The 19561-nt window shown below is 38.2% G+C and overlaps 2 protein-coding genes across 8 annotated transcripts in view; one reads left to right on the plus strand and one right to left on the minus strand.

The window, feature by feature from the left end:
* Positions 1-19561, minus strand: part of TFB1M (transcription factor B1, mitochondrial) — a 29212-nt gene that overhangs the window by 971 nt on the left and 8680 nt on the right. For all 6 annotated transcript variants that reach the window (XM_064169213.1, XM_064169212.1, XM_064169210.1 and 3 more), the window contains 3 exons: positions 18319-18470; positions 13142-13261; positions 2542-2669 (listed from right to left, as the gene is read on the minus strand). In XM_064169213.1, the coding sequence (XP_064025283.1) occupies positions 2542-2669; positions 13142-13261; positions 18319-18470 (400 nt within the window). The remainder of the gene's footprint in view (positions 1-2541; positions 2670-13141; positions 13262-18318; positions 18471-19561) is intronic.
* CLDN20 (claudin 20) lies at positions 6244-11520 on the plus strand. Of its 2 annotated transcripts, none has more exons than XM_064169218.1 (2): positions 6244-6494; positions 8323-11520. In XM_064169218.1, the coding sequence occupies exon 2, from the start codon at positions 8412-8414 to the stop codon at positions 9069-9071; it is 660 nt and encodes a 219-aa protein (XP_064025288.1). In that variant the 5' UTR covers positions 6244-6494; positions 8323-8411; the 3' UTR covers positions 9072-11520. The 2 variants fall into 2 exon arrangements, with proteins under 2 accessions (XP_064025288.1, XP_064025287.1); XM_064169217.1 differs by lacking the exon at positions 6244-6494 and adding an exon at positions 7342-7501.

The raw sequence follows: 19561 nt of genomic DNA on the forward strand, positions 1-19561 counted from the left end.
CTTAAGAGCAACAGGACCCTCTTGGCAGTTTACTCAATATAGTACGTAATTATTTTAGCTCTGGTGCTCCTAATACTGCTCATTGTCTAATAAGCAGCTGGAAACCTCTAAGAGCTCTTCTGAAAATGTAAATAATGACAGCACAGGCAAGCACAGGCATACACTGCTTGTTAAACACATGCACATTATCTTCATGGTCACCAATATTCAAAATGCTGTGCAGTCACAGAGCCACCTTGGAATCAGCCTCATGTTTAGAGAGCAACAACAAATCTAGCTGTGCAACACAGATCAGCTCCAAAACATACAACTGAATTTATTTCAGGCTGTTTGAAAAATGCCACAAAAAAAAGGCAAGAAGGAAGGGAGTAATTTAATTATCATTCACCTTTTAATATTTAGAACTTTGAGAATGTGCCAGGAGTGCTAGAAACTACTCTTAGCTCTGCCACTGCTCACAGATAGTCACATCAGTTCACTTACTCTGTGGCCAGATGTGTTAGCATCTCTCTAACAAGCTGCCTAAATTGTAATGAACAGTATTTGTTCAAGTGATTTATTTTTTCGTGTCTCATAAAAATGCAGGAAGCTGAGTATTTGTAGATGTGTGTGTCTCAAGTTTCAAATGATCTGCCTTTGTCAGAAGTCCTGTGTTAGAAGACCTAAAAATGCTGTGCATCTACTGCAGTAACACCCTTACAGCTGCTGTGTTTTGTAGGTTGCCTGGACAAGCCAGTCCTTCCTTTGTGTCCTTCCTTTGTGTTAAGGAAGTGAGAACTGACTCTTGGTGAGCAGACAGAATACAATGTTAAGCAAGAGTTTAAAATGACAAGAGAAGAAGGAAGATTCTGGGAACAACCTAGTTTAAAGCACTTCTGGCCTCAGTGAAAATCTCCCCATTAGTTCACCATCTACATCAGCAAGGTTAAAAATCCATCAATCCTGATTTTAATGTCCCTCCCTAAGTTATTCTCTCCTTTGATTTGGTAGTAAAAAGACACAGCTGGAGCTAAAAATGTTTAATCATCTATTATATATAGACTATGAACCATGAACAACAATGTACAGTGTTTTTCTTCATGGACTCACTAGCTTACTCTTCCCTACCACATCTTAGATCTCAGAATTTACACACAGATGTAACCGGATTCTGTTACCTTGTTTTTATACAGTATGTGTGACAGACATAGCTTACAATGAACTTAACAGCTTTATTACTCACCAAAATTTGCTATTTTTTTTGTTGAGGTCAGCTAAAGAATAAGAGGATTGTTTCTTAGCTACATTCTAGGCTGAAGTATGATAAGCTACTAGGGGATACGTGCTGTTCAAAAGTTCAGATTTCCCCTTCCCTGCCTCTAAAGAATGTAGAGCAGTTATTAGCAATTTGAGATTACACAACAGTTGTCTTTTTTTAACTTCAGCAAAACTGATGTAGCTATGCTTGATTGCCTTCTGCTTACACTGTCACCTAAACCCAGGCTTTCACAAAAAGAAACCCCAAACCACCACTCTGTAAATCAAATACAAATCTAGACTTCAGATACCTCCAAATGCATACTAAAACCTTAACACAGGCCAACTGGTACTGATTTTAGATCAAATGTCTGCATCGCAGTCATCAATGGCATTCACTGCCTCAAGTGAGGGAAACAAAAACCCAAACCAACAAACAAAACCCTGAACGAAACAACAACCTCCTGCCCCCAAAACTAGAGGCAAACTTTTATGCTTGCCTTTAAAATAGTGACCTAAGAAGACCTGTGGTTCAGCAAGGTGGCATCCACCCTAATTCTAGACTGCACCAGGACCAGAACCATGCCCAATGAAATTCAGTTAGCCCAGCCTGCAGCAGCATGCCTCTAGTTGTAACAGCAGCAATGTCAACAGCTCCTACTATGTTGAATGCTGGGGCTTGCCCAGCCTGAATTACGCATGTGGCTGTGCTGGAGTTTTAACAGGATCCTTGGTGAACAGGCTGCACGCTGCTCACAACAGTTAGCAAACCTAGTAAGTTCTCTCAGCAAGACATGGGGGTTTAAAAAGAATCAGTGACAACTCCATAGAAGGGCAAAAAACAGAAACAAGAATTTGACCTTTTGACATTATTCCCAAATAAGTAACATTTTCCCACAGATTATTTCTCCCTCCTCCTACTGGCATCTTTGGCTCTGAATTCTGACACTTTCATTTTTCAACTCAACCAACAATGCTGTAGCTAGTGGATGGCTTTGGGGGCTTGCTTTGTTTCCAAGACAGACAAACTGCTGGAAAGGTCCCCAGTTTATCCCAGTGATTTTAAGAACTTCAACTGTACAACAATAATGCACAGTAATTATACAACTACAACCAAAAGCAATTCCTCTCAAGTTTTTTTTCTTCAGAAAGCATTCTGAAATGGAAAGAGATGCTGAATTATGATGACACATTTAAAATGAGAGGAATAAAATCAACACATAGCTACAGGTGTTTCTCAACTGCTTTTGGCAGCTGGCAAGTTTTCAGAAGCACTGCTGAGAACTTTCCACTCAAGAGCCTTACGCAATTCCACGGACGCAGTACTTTCTTCGGAACTGGAAAGCACTTTGCACCACTTTTTCTACCAGCTTGAATGGCTGCTCTATCTTTGGTTGCACCAGTGGAGTGAAATGCACCACAGCCACATCCACCTACATGGAAAAGACAGACAAATGTGCATTGATTCATTAAGTCAACCAGCAAGACACCAGGAAACAAGGCTGAACACAGCAGGGCACTACTGTAACAGGTCACATAGCTGCGCAGTGACCAATGTCAGAGCATTTGAATATAATGATCTGGCTTAACTTTCAAGGCCCTGCAGAATTTTAGTCTTACTTATCTACATAATTCCAATTATTTTGCATGCCATTAGTACTTAGCACTTTTTCTCCCATGGCACCTCCTCCATCTAGAACAGCTTCCCTGTAATCTGTAAAGTAATTAGCACTTCTTTCTTCAGATCCTTCCACAAGACAATTCTGACATGATACAGAAATTAGACAGTATCTGAATCACAGGCTGAAGGGCAGCTGGAGAAAATTGGTATTATAATTAGAAATTAAACCCATTCCCTATATGTTTTCTGTTGCTCCAGGGCATATCTAAAATGTAAGCCAAGGAATTACTTTCCAATATACCAAGAATTTAACATTCTAGTCTATAAAGGAACAGCAGGTAGAAATAACTTTGCATTCAGTTTAAATGACTCTGTATTTACACTGTGTTATGCTTCATCCAAAACCATATCTGAATGATCCCACAAAGATTTTTTTTTTTCAAGCTTCCTTGACAGTTCTAAAATCAGTTTAGTTCACTTTGTGCTGGAAAAGAGAATGAAATAATAGCCTCCCTTCAGTATAGACATGTATATATATGTATACATATGTATTTCTGCATTAAATCATAGACACTGGACTAAAAATGAAGATCTCCACAAGATGAGACAAAGCAGCTCATCTTCCATACTAGACATGAACAACAGTAAGAGTGAAAAATGTCTGCAGAAAAGCATGTTGAGAACTACAAGTACTGAATGGCTGCACAATTTAAGTGCCAGACCTAAAAATATTCAGACTTTATTAAAAGAACAGGCAATCTTCCACCTTTTTGAATGGGTTGAAAGTCAATGCTGGCATTCATAGAACAAGGTCTGTGTGACACTAAATTGAAGACCTGCTAGTTGTGACTAAAGCAGAAGATACACTCAAGCCAAAGACCAGCTTCCATTCTAAGCACACTGTCAATGTATTAATTGAGAATACCCAGAGTGAGAGAGCATGTTTTAGAAGTGAAGGGGTTTTAAACAGCTGAAACAAGAACTGCTCTCAACATTGGTGTGTTTTTTTAAAGATCTATGAAATCACAGCAATCTCTGATGTGGCCATACTCTTCTGGCATAAAGGTGCCATCCAGCTAGGCTGTACTTTCAGTGGCAACAGCTCAGCTGTCAAGTCTGTTTATCCAGTACAGCTGCTTCAGCAGCAGAGGTACCAGATTTGCTTTCAACAGAAACTATGAAATTCAAGCGACCTTAAGTTTTTCATGTAAACAGAAACTTGCAAAGCTGAATGAGAAAGGAAAGCAAGTATCAATTAACTGTGATGGAAAAATAACCCAAAGCAAGTTTCCAGTATTAGCACTGCTAGCACTTTTTTTCCTCTATTCTTCCACGTTTTCTGAAAGGTAATAGTTAGAATACAGGAAAAAACCCCACCCTCACGTTACTAAAACATGAAGACACAAGAACATATGAAAAAAGGGACTATAAGGGATCTGAAGTGTCCATACATTTCTTTCCCAAAGCAATTTCTGAATTTCTCAAGTGCTGGTAGCTTCTACTTGGCCACAGATTGCTACTACCTGTCAGGAAGACCACAGGACTTCAGAGAAAACTTGTGCTCACACTGAGTGTCAGAAAATGCAGCTTTTCAACAGGGCAAAAATGTACTTCACATGACCAAGTAGCTCCTCGTAGAGAAATAGTAACAGCTTCCTTACATCTCTCTGTATTTATTTACATTTTTGTCAAGAAATAACCCAAGGTATTTCCCCCACAAAATTCGGGCTAAGAAAACCACTTGAGACCATTTGGGACCTCGTAGTCACCTCAGTTCTGCAGAACTGCTTGTAGGGAGCTATGAGGGCTATTTATCAGTTGGATCTGCATCTTTAACAAATAATTCTGGAGAAGAACTAAAATATAACACAATCTACATGTAGTGTGCAGTTTAAGAGCAAAACAGCTCAATTTGTAGTCCAAGCCCAGTGGGCAATAATTTCTGCTTCTGAAACAAAATGCAACGCTTCTCAGCATTTGTTCCATTATAGACAGCATTTTCTTTGGACCCCAGGAAAGCTGCCTGGTTGCTATAGCAACAGATACAGGGGAAAGCTTTTCACTTCTAATAGGCTACTCCTTCAAAATCATACATGCTATTTTCCCCTAACCTTCTTAATATGCTTAAAATAGAATTACAAAAGCCAATAAAACAACAGCATTTCAAATACACAAATGAATCTGCTGAACATTTTACTAGCAACACTTTTTTTTTTCATCCCACCAAGTCTGTTAGAAATATTTACTAAATAATACTTCATTCTTACAAAATAAATTTATATGGAAACTACTCAACTGATACATCAAAAGTAAAGCAATTATTTACCCCTAGCTGTTTTAATGTATCTCTACACTGAGGATTTATGCTCTGTAAGGGTAGAAAGAACACAAGGCAGAACACTTTAATTCACAGAATGCTGCTGCCTTGCTGATGGAATCAACACTCTAAATCAGAACATGCTTAAATGAGACAATTTTTACTAATTGCTGACAATCAAGGTCTCATGGTGGGAAATACATGTATTAAAAGCAAGTCCACACACCATTTTTCAATCTGTAATTTACTCACAAGGAACTGAAGTCTAAGCAGGGTGCATCACAACTTCATTAAAAGAGACTGAGATCATACTAGAATAGTTCTAAGCCAGCACTTGAACCAACAAAGTGTTCAGAACCAGCATTTTATCTGTCTACTACAGGCAAATGTTACACGTAACACCAGATAATTGTATCCCATAGCAATCTTGTTCTGATGCAAGGGTTTCCAATGTGAGAGTTTCATTCCAGCAGAAAATAACTGTGCCACTGCACTAACAGCAATAACCTAAGTTCTCACACTAGGCTTGCAAACAAGATCCCAGGAACCGAAAAGTCAGGCACAGAACCCATGGGTATATCACTGCTGCACTCAGAAAAGCTCTCCTCCTCTTCTGGATTCCATACACCAGCGTGTCAAGACCACTTCTCTGATGTGTCATGTAAGGCTTATTACTAGCTTTATACCTTCATTCTTTTACACACGACTCCTACAAAGGTAGCAAGTTATAGGATGACCTACAGAAGAACAAAGACAAACAGAAATGTCCTACTATTTCAATTACAAATTAAAATAAATGGCATAGTTCATTCTCAGGAAATTTAAACTCTTAATAAGATTATCTGCTGAAAAAACTCCAATAACAGACAAACAACAAACCCTTCTGGCTTTGGCTCTCAGCTCAACTTAAATGCCCACCCTCCCCTGCTGCTGCCCTCTAAATCCCCAAGTCTACACAGTTTCTGGATTCTCAAGATTTTACTCCTAATCATTGCTCAGAGTTTTCATCATAGAACTTCGATATCATTATGTATTTAGGACTAAGGGCCTTCATGTGGTTTTCTGCATAATCTCTCTGCTTTCTCTTACTGAGTGTCAAACAAAACTCATTAAACAAAGTACTCCTTTATTCTCGGGTAGATGGACCTAAGAGAGCGAACAAACAGCAGCAATGCACTTGCTGTAGAGAACAGAAAAAAACAACATTCCAAGAAATTTTGTTAATACATGCCAATGCAGTTTTATATGCAAAGGGATAGTTCCATCCACTCTTCCAGGACATCTACAGTGGAGAAACCATCTCGGACCTCACATCCAGCCGTAAGTGCTAAACAAACAGGAATGAAACCTAACTGTATTTTTCATTACCCTTGCAGTGCTTATACTTGAGTTTATGATGCCTTTAACTTGATTCATCCCATTAAATGTAATGTATGCCTACCATTTGCTGAGGTTTGCAGTTATGTTTGCATGCTCGTTGATGCTGCAGTTTTAAAAAGGAAGCAATGACTAAGGCTACCTCAAGATCTTAAACAGCTGTTCCAGAATATGCTTTGGAATATGTCAGTTTCTTCGGCAGGAGGAAGTTAAGCTGCTTTCTCATGGGCCATGTACATCAACTGATAGGTATTTGCCAAGAGAACTCTTCACAGCCTGAACAAACTGAAGGGATGTGGAACTAGGCAGGGTTTAAAAAACCTGTTAATATTCTCAACTTAACTGCAAACACTTTTAATATATACAGGCTGGACAAACTTAGCACATCCTTGAACAACTACCTGAACTAAGCACAATACCAGAGGATTACTTTTGATATAACGCCACTAAAGACTGCCGGAATACATACTGATCAAACCTCCTTGTCTTACATAAAAGGAACTAAGAGTACAATGCTACAGATGCTTTGTGTTCCACTTCAACTTTATCCATCATTATGCCTTATAGCTTTTCAAACATTTTCTAATGCTAAAGATCATTATTGGTGTTGATATGTAGATAGTGTCTTAGAAAAGGCAATCCAGACTGAGGACTGCCCTTTAGCACTCTGACAAAAAGCAAAGCCTGCCAATTACACAGCCCCACTCCAAAGGCAGGACAGCATTTCTCATCCTTCTATCAGAGCTTTCAAACCATTGTGCCTTGCCTGCTATGCCAACCGTCCAGCTGATGTAACAGCAACAGTTCTGTCTTCACAGCTGCACAGTTATCATACTGCCTACAGTGTTCTCATCTGTCAAATGAAATGTGACTCTATGCAAGAGCAGCAGGGAGGTTTTATACTTTTTGAACTACCACTTCATGGCAAATTTGGCAATTATTTCATACAGGTAAGTGACTGATTTAAAAAAATGCACTTACATAACTGAGTTGTTTTGCACTTGGGAAAAAAAAAAACAGGATTTTGTTTTCTGGACCAAAGCAGCTCACATTCACTTTTATGACTTGCTCAACACTGCTGCTCTAAGTCAAGGACTCAGAGTCACTGCCTAAAAATAAAATATTGATTTAGAAAAGCCACATGTGACTGAACTGCAAAAATACTGTAAAAATGAAGTTCAACCTTATTCTCCTTCATAAACACATCTCCTGATAGTTATTATTTAACAGGACAATATTTAAATCAACTGAAATAGTTACTTTTAACCACAGCTGAAATTAAAGTTATTATTTAATAAAGTGTTTATTGTTAAAAAAGTAGTCAGGAGAAGCACACTTAGAAAGGTACTTGAAGTGTGTGAGATATTTTCTACTGGTGCATTGTCCCACAATGACTTCTAATTTACATGTTTTTTACTGTTCCATTTACAATGTATATTTGTCTAGTAAGCCTGCAGTCTGTATAACATTACCAAATGCAACCCCAGTAAAACGGATTTTGCTTGATGGCTTGCAATCATGTATGAAAGGATAGCAGCGGGCAGCAGCTCCTTCTTAGCAGCAATTCTAAAACACTGTCCATTTACCATCATTCATGGTCAAGTACCTTGTGTACAGCTGCTCAGCTGCTCTCAGCTGCTGCAGGGTCATGGTCAGATATTCATTCAGATAGCTCTGGCTGTACATGCAAGCTTTTTTATTTGTTGTTTTCTTTTTCTTTCCTCCTTGCACTTCACCTCCCCTCCTCCCCTCCCACCCTATTGCACAAAAGGCTACAGCCTTGGCTACGAAGCTACCAGCCAGTTGCATTCATTTACACGAGCGGAACCGGCAAACAAAAGGTGACAGCAGATAACCATCATGGCATCAGCAAGTCTGCAGTTCTTTGCTTTCATTCTGGCTTTGTTTGGTGTTTTTGGAGACATCACAGCCACCCTGCTACCAAACTGGAAGGTTAATGCAGACGTTGGTTCAAACATAATAACGGCTATAACCCAGATGCAAGGACTTTGGATGGACTGCACGTGGTACAGCACGGGGATGTTTAGCTGCACCCTGAAGTACTCCGTTCTCTCTCTCCCCATCTACATCCAGGCTGCGCGGACCACCATGGTACTGTCTTGTATCCTGTCAGCCTTTGGGATCTGCATCACTACAGTTGGAATGAAATGCACTAAGTTGGGAGGGGACACTGACAGCAAGAGTCACGCTTGTTTTGCTGGAGGAGTCTGCTTCATTCTTGCAGGCATCTTTGGATTAGTACCAACATCCTGGTACACACGAGAAATTATTTCAAATTTCCTGGACCAGGCCATTCCAGAAAGCAGCAAACACGAACCAGGAGGAGCAGTTTACACTGGATTCATTTCAGCAGGGTTTCTGCTTATCGCAGGTGTGATCTTCTGTACTTCCTGCTTTAAAAAGCAGCAAGGAGCATGGATTTACCCTTCGAAGCAGCACCATTTTCCATCCACAGAGCAGGAGAGCAACGCAGGTTACAACCTGCAGGACTATGTGTAAATACAGCCAGTTGTATCCACTGAGGCTATTTTTTTTGGTGTGCTGAGTGCAGTTTGATTATTCCAAAGAATGTACCATACAGCAGTTGTGTTGCATATGTTTAAGAAAGGTGTTTTATTTCTAGATGCATCCACGAAAAGAATAAGTAGGAACCAATGCCTAAGTCTGCTACAAGAGTATGTGCTTGTGTTCTTTTTGACTTTTCAAGTATATTTCTTAAAGAAAAAGGAATTATTTTAAAGCATAATTGACAGTATAATTAATGCCCTGATGGCTTATTGCAGCAAAGATGCTTTAGGATCTAACTGCTTTCTGCTTAGCAAAACAGGTTATTGATAACATACTATGTTATATAGCATAGTTTACATTTTTAATTATGATTCAAGGAAATAAGAAAATGCAACCACTCTTTGTCCAAAAAGCCCAATTCTGTGTTTTTTAAATAGCAGACACATCTGCACACACCTTAACTGCATTGTATATTCTGCATCTGAGGCTGAAGAATCAGCAGTATCATTCAGATCTTGCCAAAAATGTCTCTCCCATCCTCAACTGCCACCTGCTGTGGGTTTCATTTCCTATCCTTACAGAAATACCTATTTGACATTGTCTACACAACAGTCACTGATTGCTACTAAAGTATCACTATCCAATGACTGTTAGGGTTGAGGAGCAATATGACAACAGAAATGTTACCATGATGACAAAAACACCTCCGAACTGTAACACAGTATACAAACTCTTAATCTATGGCCACGGAAAGCTTGGAAGCATTCTCGCTTATACTTGCTCAAAGCAGATTTTAAATGGTATCTATATTATTTGAACTGTTATTTCCTTTTACAGTTCTGGCTTTTAATTATACCTAGAGGGTCTGTTTCACACTCATTCCCATGTATTCTATTAATATAAAATGTAATATACAATGGTGATAAAGAGACAGTTTCTTTCATTTGAATTTCTTAACTCTCTTATTTTGGTTTTAGATCCTTTAACCTTTTATTTCAATGTGCAGATTTTATTTCATATTGGTCACTGGTGGAGTAAATGCTTCCCTAAATAAGAATCCAACTGATGTTAATTTGGCAGCATAGGTAAGGGAATGACAAGGGGCATGATACAGGCCTTTAAATTTACTAATATGATAGCATTGGATGAATCTTTCAACAAAACCAATTGCTTGTGGGTTTTGTTTTTTTTTTATCTATATACAATTTCAATTTTCCATGTAATTAGCCTGAAATTCATGAAAACTGTATGACAGAGCCTTTATGTTATACATATGCTTTTTGGGAAGAAAGCAACATCTTCTCTTAGAGCATTTGAGAAAGTGGAATGTTTTATGAACCCAATAAGCAAAGAGTTTGTGAGAGAACAGAAATATGTGGGGGTCGGTCTCTTCTGCCAGACAACCAGCAACACAACAAGGGGACACAGTCTCAAGTTGTGCCAGGGGAGGTATAGGCTGGATGTTAGGAGGGAATTATTCCCAGAGAGAGTGACTGGCATTGGAATGGGCTGCCCAGGGAGGTGGTGGAGTCGCTGGCCCTGGAGGTGCTCAAGGAAACACTGGATAAGGCACATAGTGCCATGGTCTAGTTGACTGGCTAGGGCTGGGTGCTAGGTTGGACTGGCTGATCTTGGAGGTCTCTTTCAACCTGGCTGATTCTGTGATTCTATGTCTTGCTTGTATTACTACTGTTACACAGACAATTTGAGTTTCATAGGTACCCATCAAGGAGCTTGTTTTGTACTGTTCCTAATGTATCAGCAGTTATTTGGTACTGCAGAGACTGAACCACAACCAAGAAACCAAATCTTCTTTGGTTAGACACAGTGCTGTGCAGCACCACTCCATAAACCAGAGTCTTTATTGTAAGAATAGCAATTCATTGATAAATGAGGTAAACAACTCACTCTCCCAAACAAGCATTTTCACTTCTAGTAAGGTGTCTGCCATGACACTAAGCTGTGATCTTTGTACAAATGTGAATTAAAACTAATGATTGTAAAGTAAGAACAAAAGGTCTTTCTACAGCAGGCTATAAGAAGGTAATAATTGTATACTATGAAAAAAAATAAGTATCCACTGGTTACATAAGCAGCAATGTTTTCTTCCTAAAACTTTATACAGAGATACCTGTACTTCTTTGTATAGCTATTAAAATCCAAGCACTGAGCCACTCCATCCAGAATACAGTAAAAGAGTTTTCCAAGAACACAAAGATTCTATTGGAAACATTAATAGCTAAAACCATGTCAACTCTACAGCTAGAATAGGGACAAAACAGAAGATCAGTTTACAGCAGGAGTCTGAAAGAACCAAGATACAGTGAAAACAGGTGCCAGGTCTCTTTCAAAAGTTTTGTACATTCTGCTTTTGCAGTACAAGCAATATTTGGTTTATCTCAAAAAACCCCAAGTTAAATAAAAATATGCTTGCCTTTAATAGTAATGCCTTTTTTTTCAACAGAGCACCAACTGATTGTGGAATTTCCTTATACTACAATGTTTGTCACAACTCTCAGTTATTTCTCTGTCAACTCTGGCCTTTTCAGTACAGGAAAATAAGAATATTAGATAGACAGTCTGCATCAGAATTTTGACTGCACTATCCCTACTGTACCCTCAATTTGTATCTACCATTGAGAAACCATCACAAAATTGGAATTCTGGCCTTATGAAAACAGCTTAGAGTCACAGATTCATTTCCCTTGTAAAAGACCTTTAAGATCATTGAGTCCAACCACTAGTTAACTCTACCAATTCTGGTGCTAAACTCAGCACTGCATCTCTGCATCTTTTAAACACTTCCAGACGTGGAGATTCAGACAGCTCCTTGGGGAACCCATTCAAGTGGCTGAGAACCAGTGCAGTCAAGAAGTGTCTCCTAGTATCCGACATTAACCTCCTCTACTTCACATATTTAACAGTGAGATGGCATCTTGAAATTATTTTTCATTCAGCTAGGAAACAGGAAAAACACCAACGAACCCAATCCCCAAAAGCACAAAGCACATAGTAAGATGCCATAAGTACAGCAATTTTTCTTCACAACAAACTGCTGTCACATCTAATATTTTACCATGTTTGAACAGTTACTTGCTCAAGAAATACTAACAAAATTTCAAATCATTATCAGAATACGACCAGATAAAGGCTTTAAAATTCATTGTGATAAAGGAGAGGGAATGACCTTCCAAAGATAAACTTGAACAGGAAAAAAGCCTAAGAGATACACTGTGATATGGTAGATGTGTTGGTGAACTGATAAGAGAACTTTTCATAGGCTACAAGTTAGCTGTGAAAAAAAGCAGTAGATTCCCACATGCATTCAGGGGAAAGAGATCCCTTATTGTCAGGCACATATATTTACAAATAAAAAAGATACAGTCTTTTCAAAATGAAGTTTCATTTATTAATTCTTGATTGCTGTAATCATGATGGCTATCAATTAAAAAAGTGGCAATTGATGAGAAAACAGCAAAGAAACGGTTCTCTACTCAACAGAAGACAAGAGGGAGAAAAAAATGTTACTTTTTTAAACAGGCAGTGGGATGTAGGTGACAAAGTCCTACAGAGAATAGGAGGGAGTTAAATATGCTAAGGACAAGTAGGGTGAAACACAGAATTATAGAAATGGTAAAATTAGAGATCTTTGACAAAGATGACAAATGAAATGCTTTTATTCATCAGGGTCTTTCAAAAGAACCATCAAAAGTTCTAGGCACATTACTAAACCTTTTTTAAATGCAAACTGTAAACCAGCAGGCTTTCCAAAGATGCTGCAATCCTAGCAAGACTATCCTGTCATTGCATTTTAACCTCCATCTCCACAAACACCCAAAGAAGTATGCTCATTCTGCAGGCTTTTGAAGGTCAAAGTTCTGATGAACCAAAAAGATAAGCACCTTCTTGATGCAAGCATTTACAGGAGGATCATCACATCACTCCACTTCTGCAGTATGGAGGTGTTGAACTAGAGTGCCCAACTGTGTTCTGTATTCAAAATTAGGTATCTTGCTTGACTGCTAAATGAACAAGGAACCAAAAAACACACTGAAACTTACCTCTGGCTTTGGAACAAATGCTTGGCCTGGGATTACAAAACATTTTTCAACAGTGCAGAGATGCTGAGCCATTATGGAGAGTCTGCTACGTTGTTTGCCTCCTGGATTATCTGTAAGTCTCTAATGAAGAATCAAAACATGGACACCAGTGAAACTGAATTGAGCAAATATGTTAAAGCTTGATTTTCCATATAATCAAAGCCAAAGTCAATAAACACCCCCCCCAAAAAAATTACCAACAAGACAGTTAAGAACTCATAACAAAGTTCACCCAGATTTTTTTCCTCCAAGGTAGCAGCATTTCAGTAAGGCATCATCTTAATTTACAATCTGTGTCCTGCAATCAAATGTACATGACAAAGGGCTCCTTGAACTTCTGCAGACATTAATGAATGACAGAAGTATTTTTTTATAGGCACAAGAGAGAACTAAAACTGTTCTGACTACAGGATTCATAGCAAACATAAACCCAGCTGCCAGTATTCTCACATCCTTTCTTTCCACTGTTTCTGTGTCGAATGACTACTTTTTCTCATCCAAGATCAAAAAAAGTTCCATAAACTCATAATCAGATAGAAACCAGAATTTTCTCCACTATGAAGTGCTCCACACTTACAACACATGCAAGGAAGGAAGCTGGATCTACTTCACAATTTTCAAGTACCTAACTGTAAGAGGATTTCATAGAACAGTTTGAGTTGGAAAGGACCTCTAATATTTAAAAGCTCCATTTGTAATTCTCTGATTTTCCTAAAAACTAATGTACAGAGGTTTTCCACACTTTCATGATCTTGCAAGAAATATGAGAAGTCTCAAGTGGAAAGAGATATTTCATTAACTATTCAGAAATAGAATTCTGAAGATTCTTCTTCTTATTTACCACCACCTTAATAAAAAATAAGGATGAAAACAAATTTGTGTATCTGGTGATGTCTTTACAGCACACAGCTGCAGATGAAAAGCCTTCTCATGAAATGCTGCCATGCTTACCAGAACTAGCCCAGAAAAATAAAATGAAATGCAGAGGTGAAGTTTTCTAAGTTGTATTTTTTCAGTCTCTGGTTGTTTGTTGCTTTTTTAAAAACAGCTCTCATGAAAGGCAGTTCAAGAATCAACACAAAGCAAATACAATTCTTTTAAATGCCTTTTCAGAAAGATTCTTTTTGCCTACATCAGCATTTAAAACTACTTTCATTATGGCTTCAGAGGAAACCTATGAAAATAAAACCAACTATCCACTATTTTTATTGTTCTTGGAAAAAAAAAACAGGCTGCAAAGTCTAACAATGCAATCAGAGAGGCACTTCCTTCACCTCTGCAGTGGAAATGAAACAGGTCTAATGGCAACATTTTCAGTCTTTCCAGTGCCAATTCAAATAAACCAGTCTTTACTTCCCACAAAAACAATCTACCATTCTCATGCAGTTAGCTCCTGCTTCTTACCTACAGAAGGATGTTAACCAACAATATCCACCTCTGAGCAGCAACATCTCAAACCACTTCAACCACATCAGCAGGTACATACCTGAGCATGGCACTGCTCAAGGAATACAAAAATGCTGAAAATACACTTGCACAATAGAATGACAGAACAGCTCTGGGCTGGATGGGGCCTTTAAAGGTCATCTAATCCAAACCCCCTCTGCAGTAAGCAGGAACATCTTTAACTAGATTGGGCTGTGCAGAACCTCATCTAATTTGACCTTCAATGCTTCCAGGAATGGCACATCTACCATCTCTCTGGGCAACTTGTTCCAATGTTTCACCACCCTGATTGCAAACATTTTCTTCCTTGTATCTGCTTTAAGTCTGCCTCCTTTTAGTTTAAAACCACTGTCCCTTATCCTATTGCAACAGGCCCCGCTAAAATACTTCTGTAACCTGACCTGGTTTTGTAGGGTTTTTCCCCTCAGTTCTCAAAAGTTTCTTTGTTCCTACTTTTGAAATATGGATAGTATCTGGAACTGTACTAAGTAAACCATGCTGGAGTTCAGCTAACATTTTTGCATCTGCTCTTACAATTTTAGAAAGGCATAAAACAAAACACAGATTCTGAAACCTAACCTGAAATACAGTCAAGGTGGTACTTGACATCTCTTCTGATGCTGCTCATTATCAGCCACTCTCAGTGACTACCTTAGGAACAACTCTTGATTATCTTCTTCAGTAAGCTATACCATACAATTCTTATTTTCCTAAATGCATATCAGCCCCCCATTTCCAATGAATCTACAAAATCTGTCACAGAAATTAATGCATGTGAAGAATTAAACTGGAAAAGCTGACCACATACAGGAATCTTAAACACATTTCAGTGCACGAGCTGCTATCTGCAAAACAACTTGGGTTTGGGGTTTTTTTTTGAGCATAAGTATTTATATTTAACCCATATCAGTTATGAAAACATACTGGTAATTTTTTCTTCTGTTTGCTGCTAAAATAATCTGAATTATTTTCCATTTTATTAGCACCTTTTGTTAATAAAAGTGTTCTAAATAGACAGCAGTGTTACATATAAAATTTCTAAGTATTCTGCTCTTCTAACACGCCTGTCTTGTATATGTCTCTGACAGTTTAGCACCCCACCTCCCAGCCAGCAGATTATGTTGGCAGAGCAGTTCAGGCAAACTACTCACTGCCCAGTTTTACCCAAAATTAGAGACTGACAAAGATCTTCTATCTAAAATTAAATATGACTCATTTTACTGGAAGTGGGCCAGGAAGTAGCCAGCTTGGCTGGCAAATTTGAGGTGAAGCGCTGAGAAATTTGTTGCAAGGTAAAACTCTTATCCACAAGATTATGAACTACAGCAAGATAAAATCATCTGCTCAACATTTAAAAGTGCCGCTGTGGATATCTGACCTTACCCTCCTTAGCAGGATCAGACTTCAGTATATAACATATCTACTGCTTCTTATCAGCAGTTCAATTTAACCAAACCATATCAAAATAAAGTGTTCTGTAGTAACAGTAACTCATGCCAAGGTAACTGTGGTACAAAGAAACAGAAAAGCAGGAAATTACTATTAGCAAGAAAGGTTGATTATAAAGCACATGGCTTCATTCCATGGTGGCATTTTACTATTCTCCTGAGTTTAGGGAATATACCCTGAGGCTCTTAGCTTAGAAATACACAGCAAAGACATCAAACTTTTGAGTACAAGACACTTTCCTTTCCGGAACACAAATTCATAGATACATAAAATATCAGCAGCAACTTATTTATTATATCTTCAGTGCACTGCTCTCTTATTTACTGGTATTGAATATACCAGACCACAATGGGTAACTTTTAGCAGCAACAAAGGGCCAAAAATAAAGAGACACAGATTTTAATTATCATCCTTTTTCATAACAGTGGAACAGAAAGCCTCCCTTAAATGATTTTTTCATTATGTTAAATCAATTATGGAAACACAAATCAGAAACCAGGAACCATTTTGTCTTCAGTAGAAGAGCTGTGTTTAAATAGATATAAGAACAGGAATCAACAGATCCCAGAATGTGAACTCAACAATTAACACTGATTCACTGCATGGCCTTGAATAAGATAATCAATTTCCTAGTGTTTCTAATTTCTCAGCATTCTAAGTACAAAGCAACTTAGAAGTTCATGGTATTTTGCATCTCATTGTACTGTGCTGAGTGCAAAAGCACTATAATCTGCATGTCACCAATGGTGCATACAGCTGGTTAGGGCTATATAAAGAACAGAGTGCATTTATGCTCTCAGTATTAGGCCACTTCTTTCACTGCTGACACAAAGCCTTGCATCTTATTCATCATCACCTTGCATTTTAGATCACAGTCCATTAGCCATATTTCGCAACAAGGGTCTAATCTCAAATTATATGAAGTTCTTGTGGAAAAAGGATCTGGATTTTTTAAGGTCTGAAACTACATGGAGCTCAGCACCAAACTGAGAGATCGAGCGTCTTCACTATCAAGTGTTTGTCCCTGCTGTTCTCTAGAGCCACCTACTGGAAATACTTCAGCAACTGTCTTCAATCTCGACTGCAAAGGCTACAGTAAAACAGCTCAATATGGTTTTCTATGACCTCCAAAAATGACAGCAGACATGTCACTTGCATGTAGAACTCTTACACATTTACGCACCCCAAAAAACCCACAGCAAAATTTTCCTATTGGAATTTTTACTTTGAAAGATGAAAGCTAAGAGAACACAGAGAGTTAGGTTGTGCACAGAAAAAGAGTTATTTACAAACACTGGAGTAACTAGATGGAAATCTAGCTTTTTAAAAAAACTATTTTTAAAGCAAGTGAGATGCTGGTAAGAAGCCACACAGCTTTCATAAATACAAAGTAAGAAGTCTTCCAGCCTCCAGGTACATTTCATGCAATGGCAACCAAAATAAATTAAGTGTGAAAGTGCTGTGGAAAAAGCCAACTTAGTATCAATTGATCTAGAATATCAGCTCATCTAGAATTATCAGTACAATATAACAGACTAGTTTGTCTTTCTTTGAGAATCTAACTGTTGAGACAAAGTAAGGTCTTAATCTGCTCTTCGGATTTGCTGCAACAGAACTCAAATGCCCTTTCACAAACAGCAACTGTCAGGAACACATTAATTCTGATTTCAAGTCTTGTTTCAAAGTCAGTCAGTTTCCAGAGTCTTGACAAACATTCCCTCTGTTTTAAGTGTTTAATCACAACTGGAAATAATGCTAACCTTTCATTCTCCTTATTTCAAGGAAAATGTTTTTCTAAAACATTATTTTTAATTAAGAGGGCAAAGAAAGTAAACAATTGTGTTTCTTGAGATGATTGAAAGGTAAGGAAAAACAGACTGATGAAACTGTGCATGAACAACTGTGACAAAAGAAAGACATTTAAAACCAGAAAAGTGATGTAGAATCTTATAATGTCGAGGAAATTAGACTTCAGAGAAGAACAGATTAAACACCTCAAGGAAATACAGCCATCCAAAAGGGATTTTAAAATACACTGTATTTATGTGCTGTGAAAGGACCCAAGCAGGTAAGTCAACATTAAAATGCATCATTTACAGCCACACCAACTAAAAACTAAACCAACTCTTTCCTCCTTAGTCCAACTAAGACTGAGTTTGTGCTATTAAAAGAGAAGGCTGCACGTAAAGATATTTCTGCTTAATTTAGCACCTGTACCTTTTTGGAAAACACTAACATCTTACCTCTGCAACTTCCTTCTGAAAAGTCAATGTCATCTGTGTCCTGCCATAAATAAAAGGTCCATCCTTTTTGGAAACATTTTCAAGCCATTTGATGATTAGAGGAGTTGAAACACTGAAGGGCAGATTCCCAATGATATGTATATCTGGTGGCTCTGTTAACGTTCGATGGAAGAAAAGAAACTGTCAAGAAGTTTTGAATAAGATTTTGCCATGAAAGAACAAGTAGGGAATATGTGTTCATATCAACACAGACTTCAAATACAAAACTGATTTTTATCATGCCACGCCAAAATTATGCCTTTCTATTTACAGCTGTCTTGCACTGACAAAACTCTGTTACCATTCTCAGTAATTATTTGGGAAAAGGTGGTTAAAATGGCTTCTCATTTACATTTGAATAAATCAGTAGCTTCAGTTATCAGTAGACTGCAGCTGAGCTACTCCACGACAGCAGAACTCCAAAACCAGCAAAATGACAAGTGTTTCCATGATGTCAAACAATGTCTAGGGGTACAGAGCAAACAGCCACACTCATTCTTCTGGGAACTTTAGTGTTCATAATCCCTCAAACAATCGCCTAACCTAAAGTGAATAGAGCTCTCCTTCTGTACTGAGTCCTCTGATGCCGAAAGATCTTAGAGCACATACAAGACAGCTACAAGAAGTGATAGGTACTTTTCAGTTATGGATCATGTCAGCATATGTGCATTGTACCACACAGAGAAGGAATTTTTTTATCAGGGATGATTATGTCTAAGCAGGACAACAGAAGTGGACAAAACAAAATCAAGTGTTACGCTTCTTAGATACTACAGAGATACTACCACATTTAATAACATAGATATGAGATAGTAATATAAAGATCATGCTGTTTTCTGGCACACTTTAGTTATTATGCACCTTTTAGGCTGTGATATTTCCAGTGTACTTGCCATATAGACATACACATAGATCAGAGACAGCCAAGTATTGTCTTGAAACCCATGGGCCTTTCAGATTTTCTGACAGCAATAAAGTATCTCTGACGTGTAACTAGTTAGCTCCAAAGACAATGCTTTGTAGCTATGTTCCAGAAAGGTAAATATTTAAAAACTGCAGTACACTTTTACACATACTTTTGCTCCCAGTTTCGTTTTGTGAAGCACTTATGTTTTGCAATGAGGCAAACACAGCATGGAATTTTCCAAGGTGAACATAATGTGGAATGGTCCTTTATGCCTGAAGTCAGGAAGCAGTTCAGTGC

The sequence above is a fragment of the Pogoniulus pusillus genome, chromosome 31, assembly GCF_015220805.1.
Source record: "Pogoniulus pusillus isolate bPogPus1 chromosome 31, bPogPus1.pri, whole genome shotgun sequence".
In the NCBI taxonomy this organism is placed as follows: domain Eukaryota; kingdom Metazoa; phylum Chordata; class Aves; order Piciformes; family Lybiidae; genus Pogoniulus; species Pogoniulus pusillus.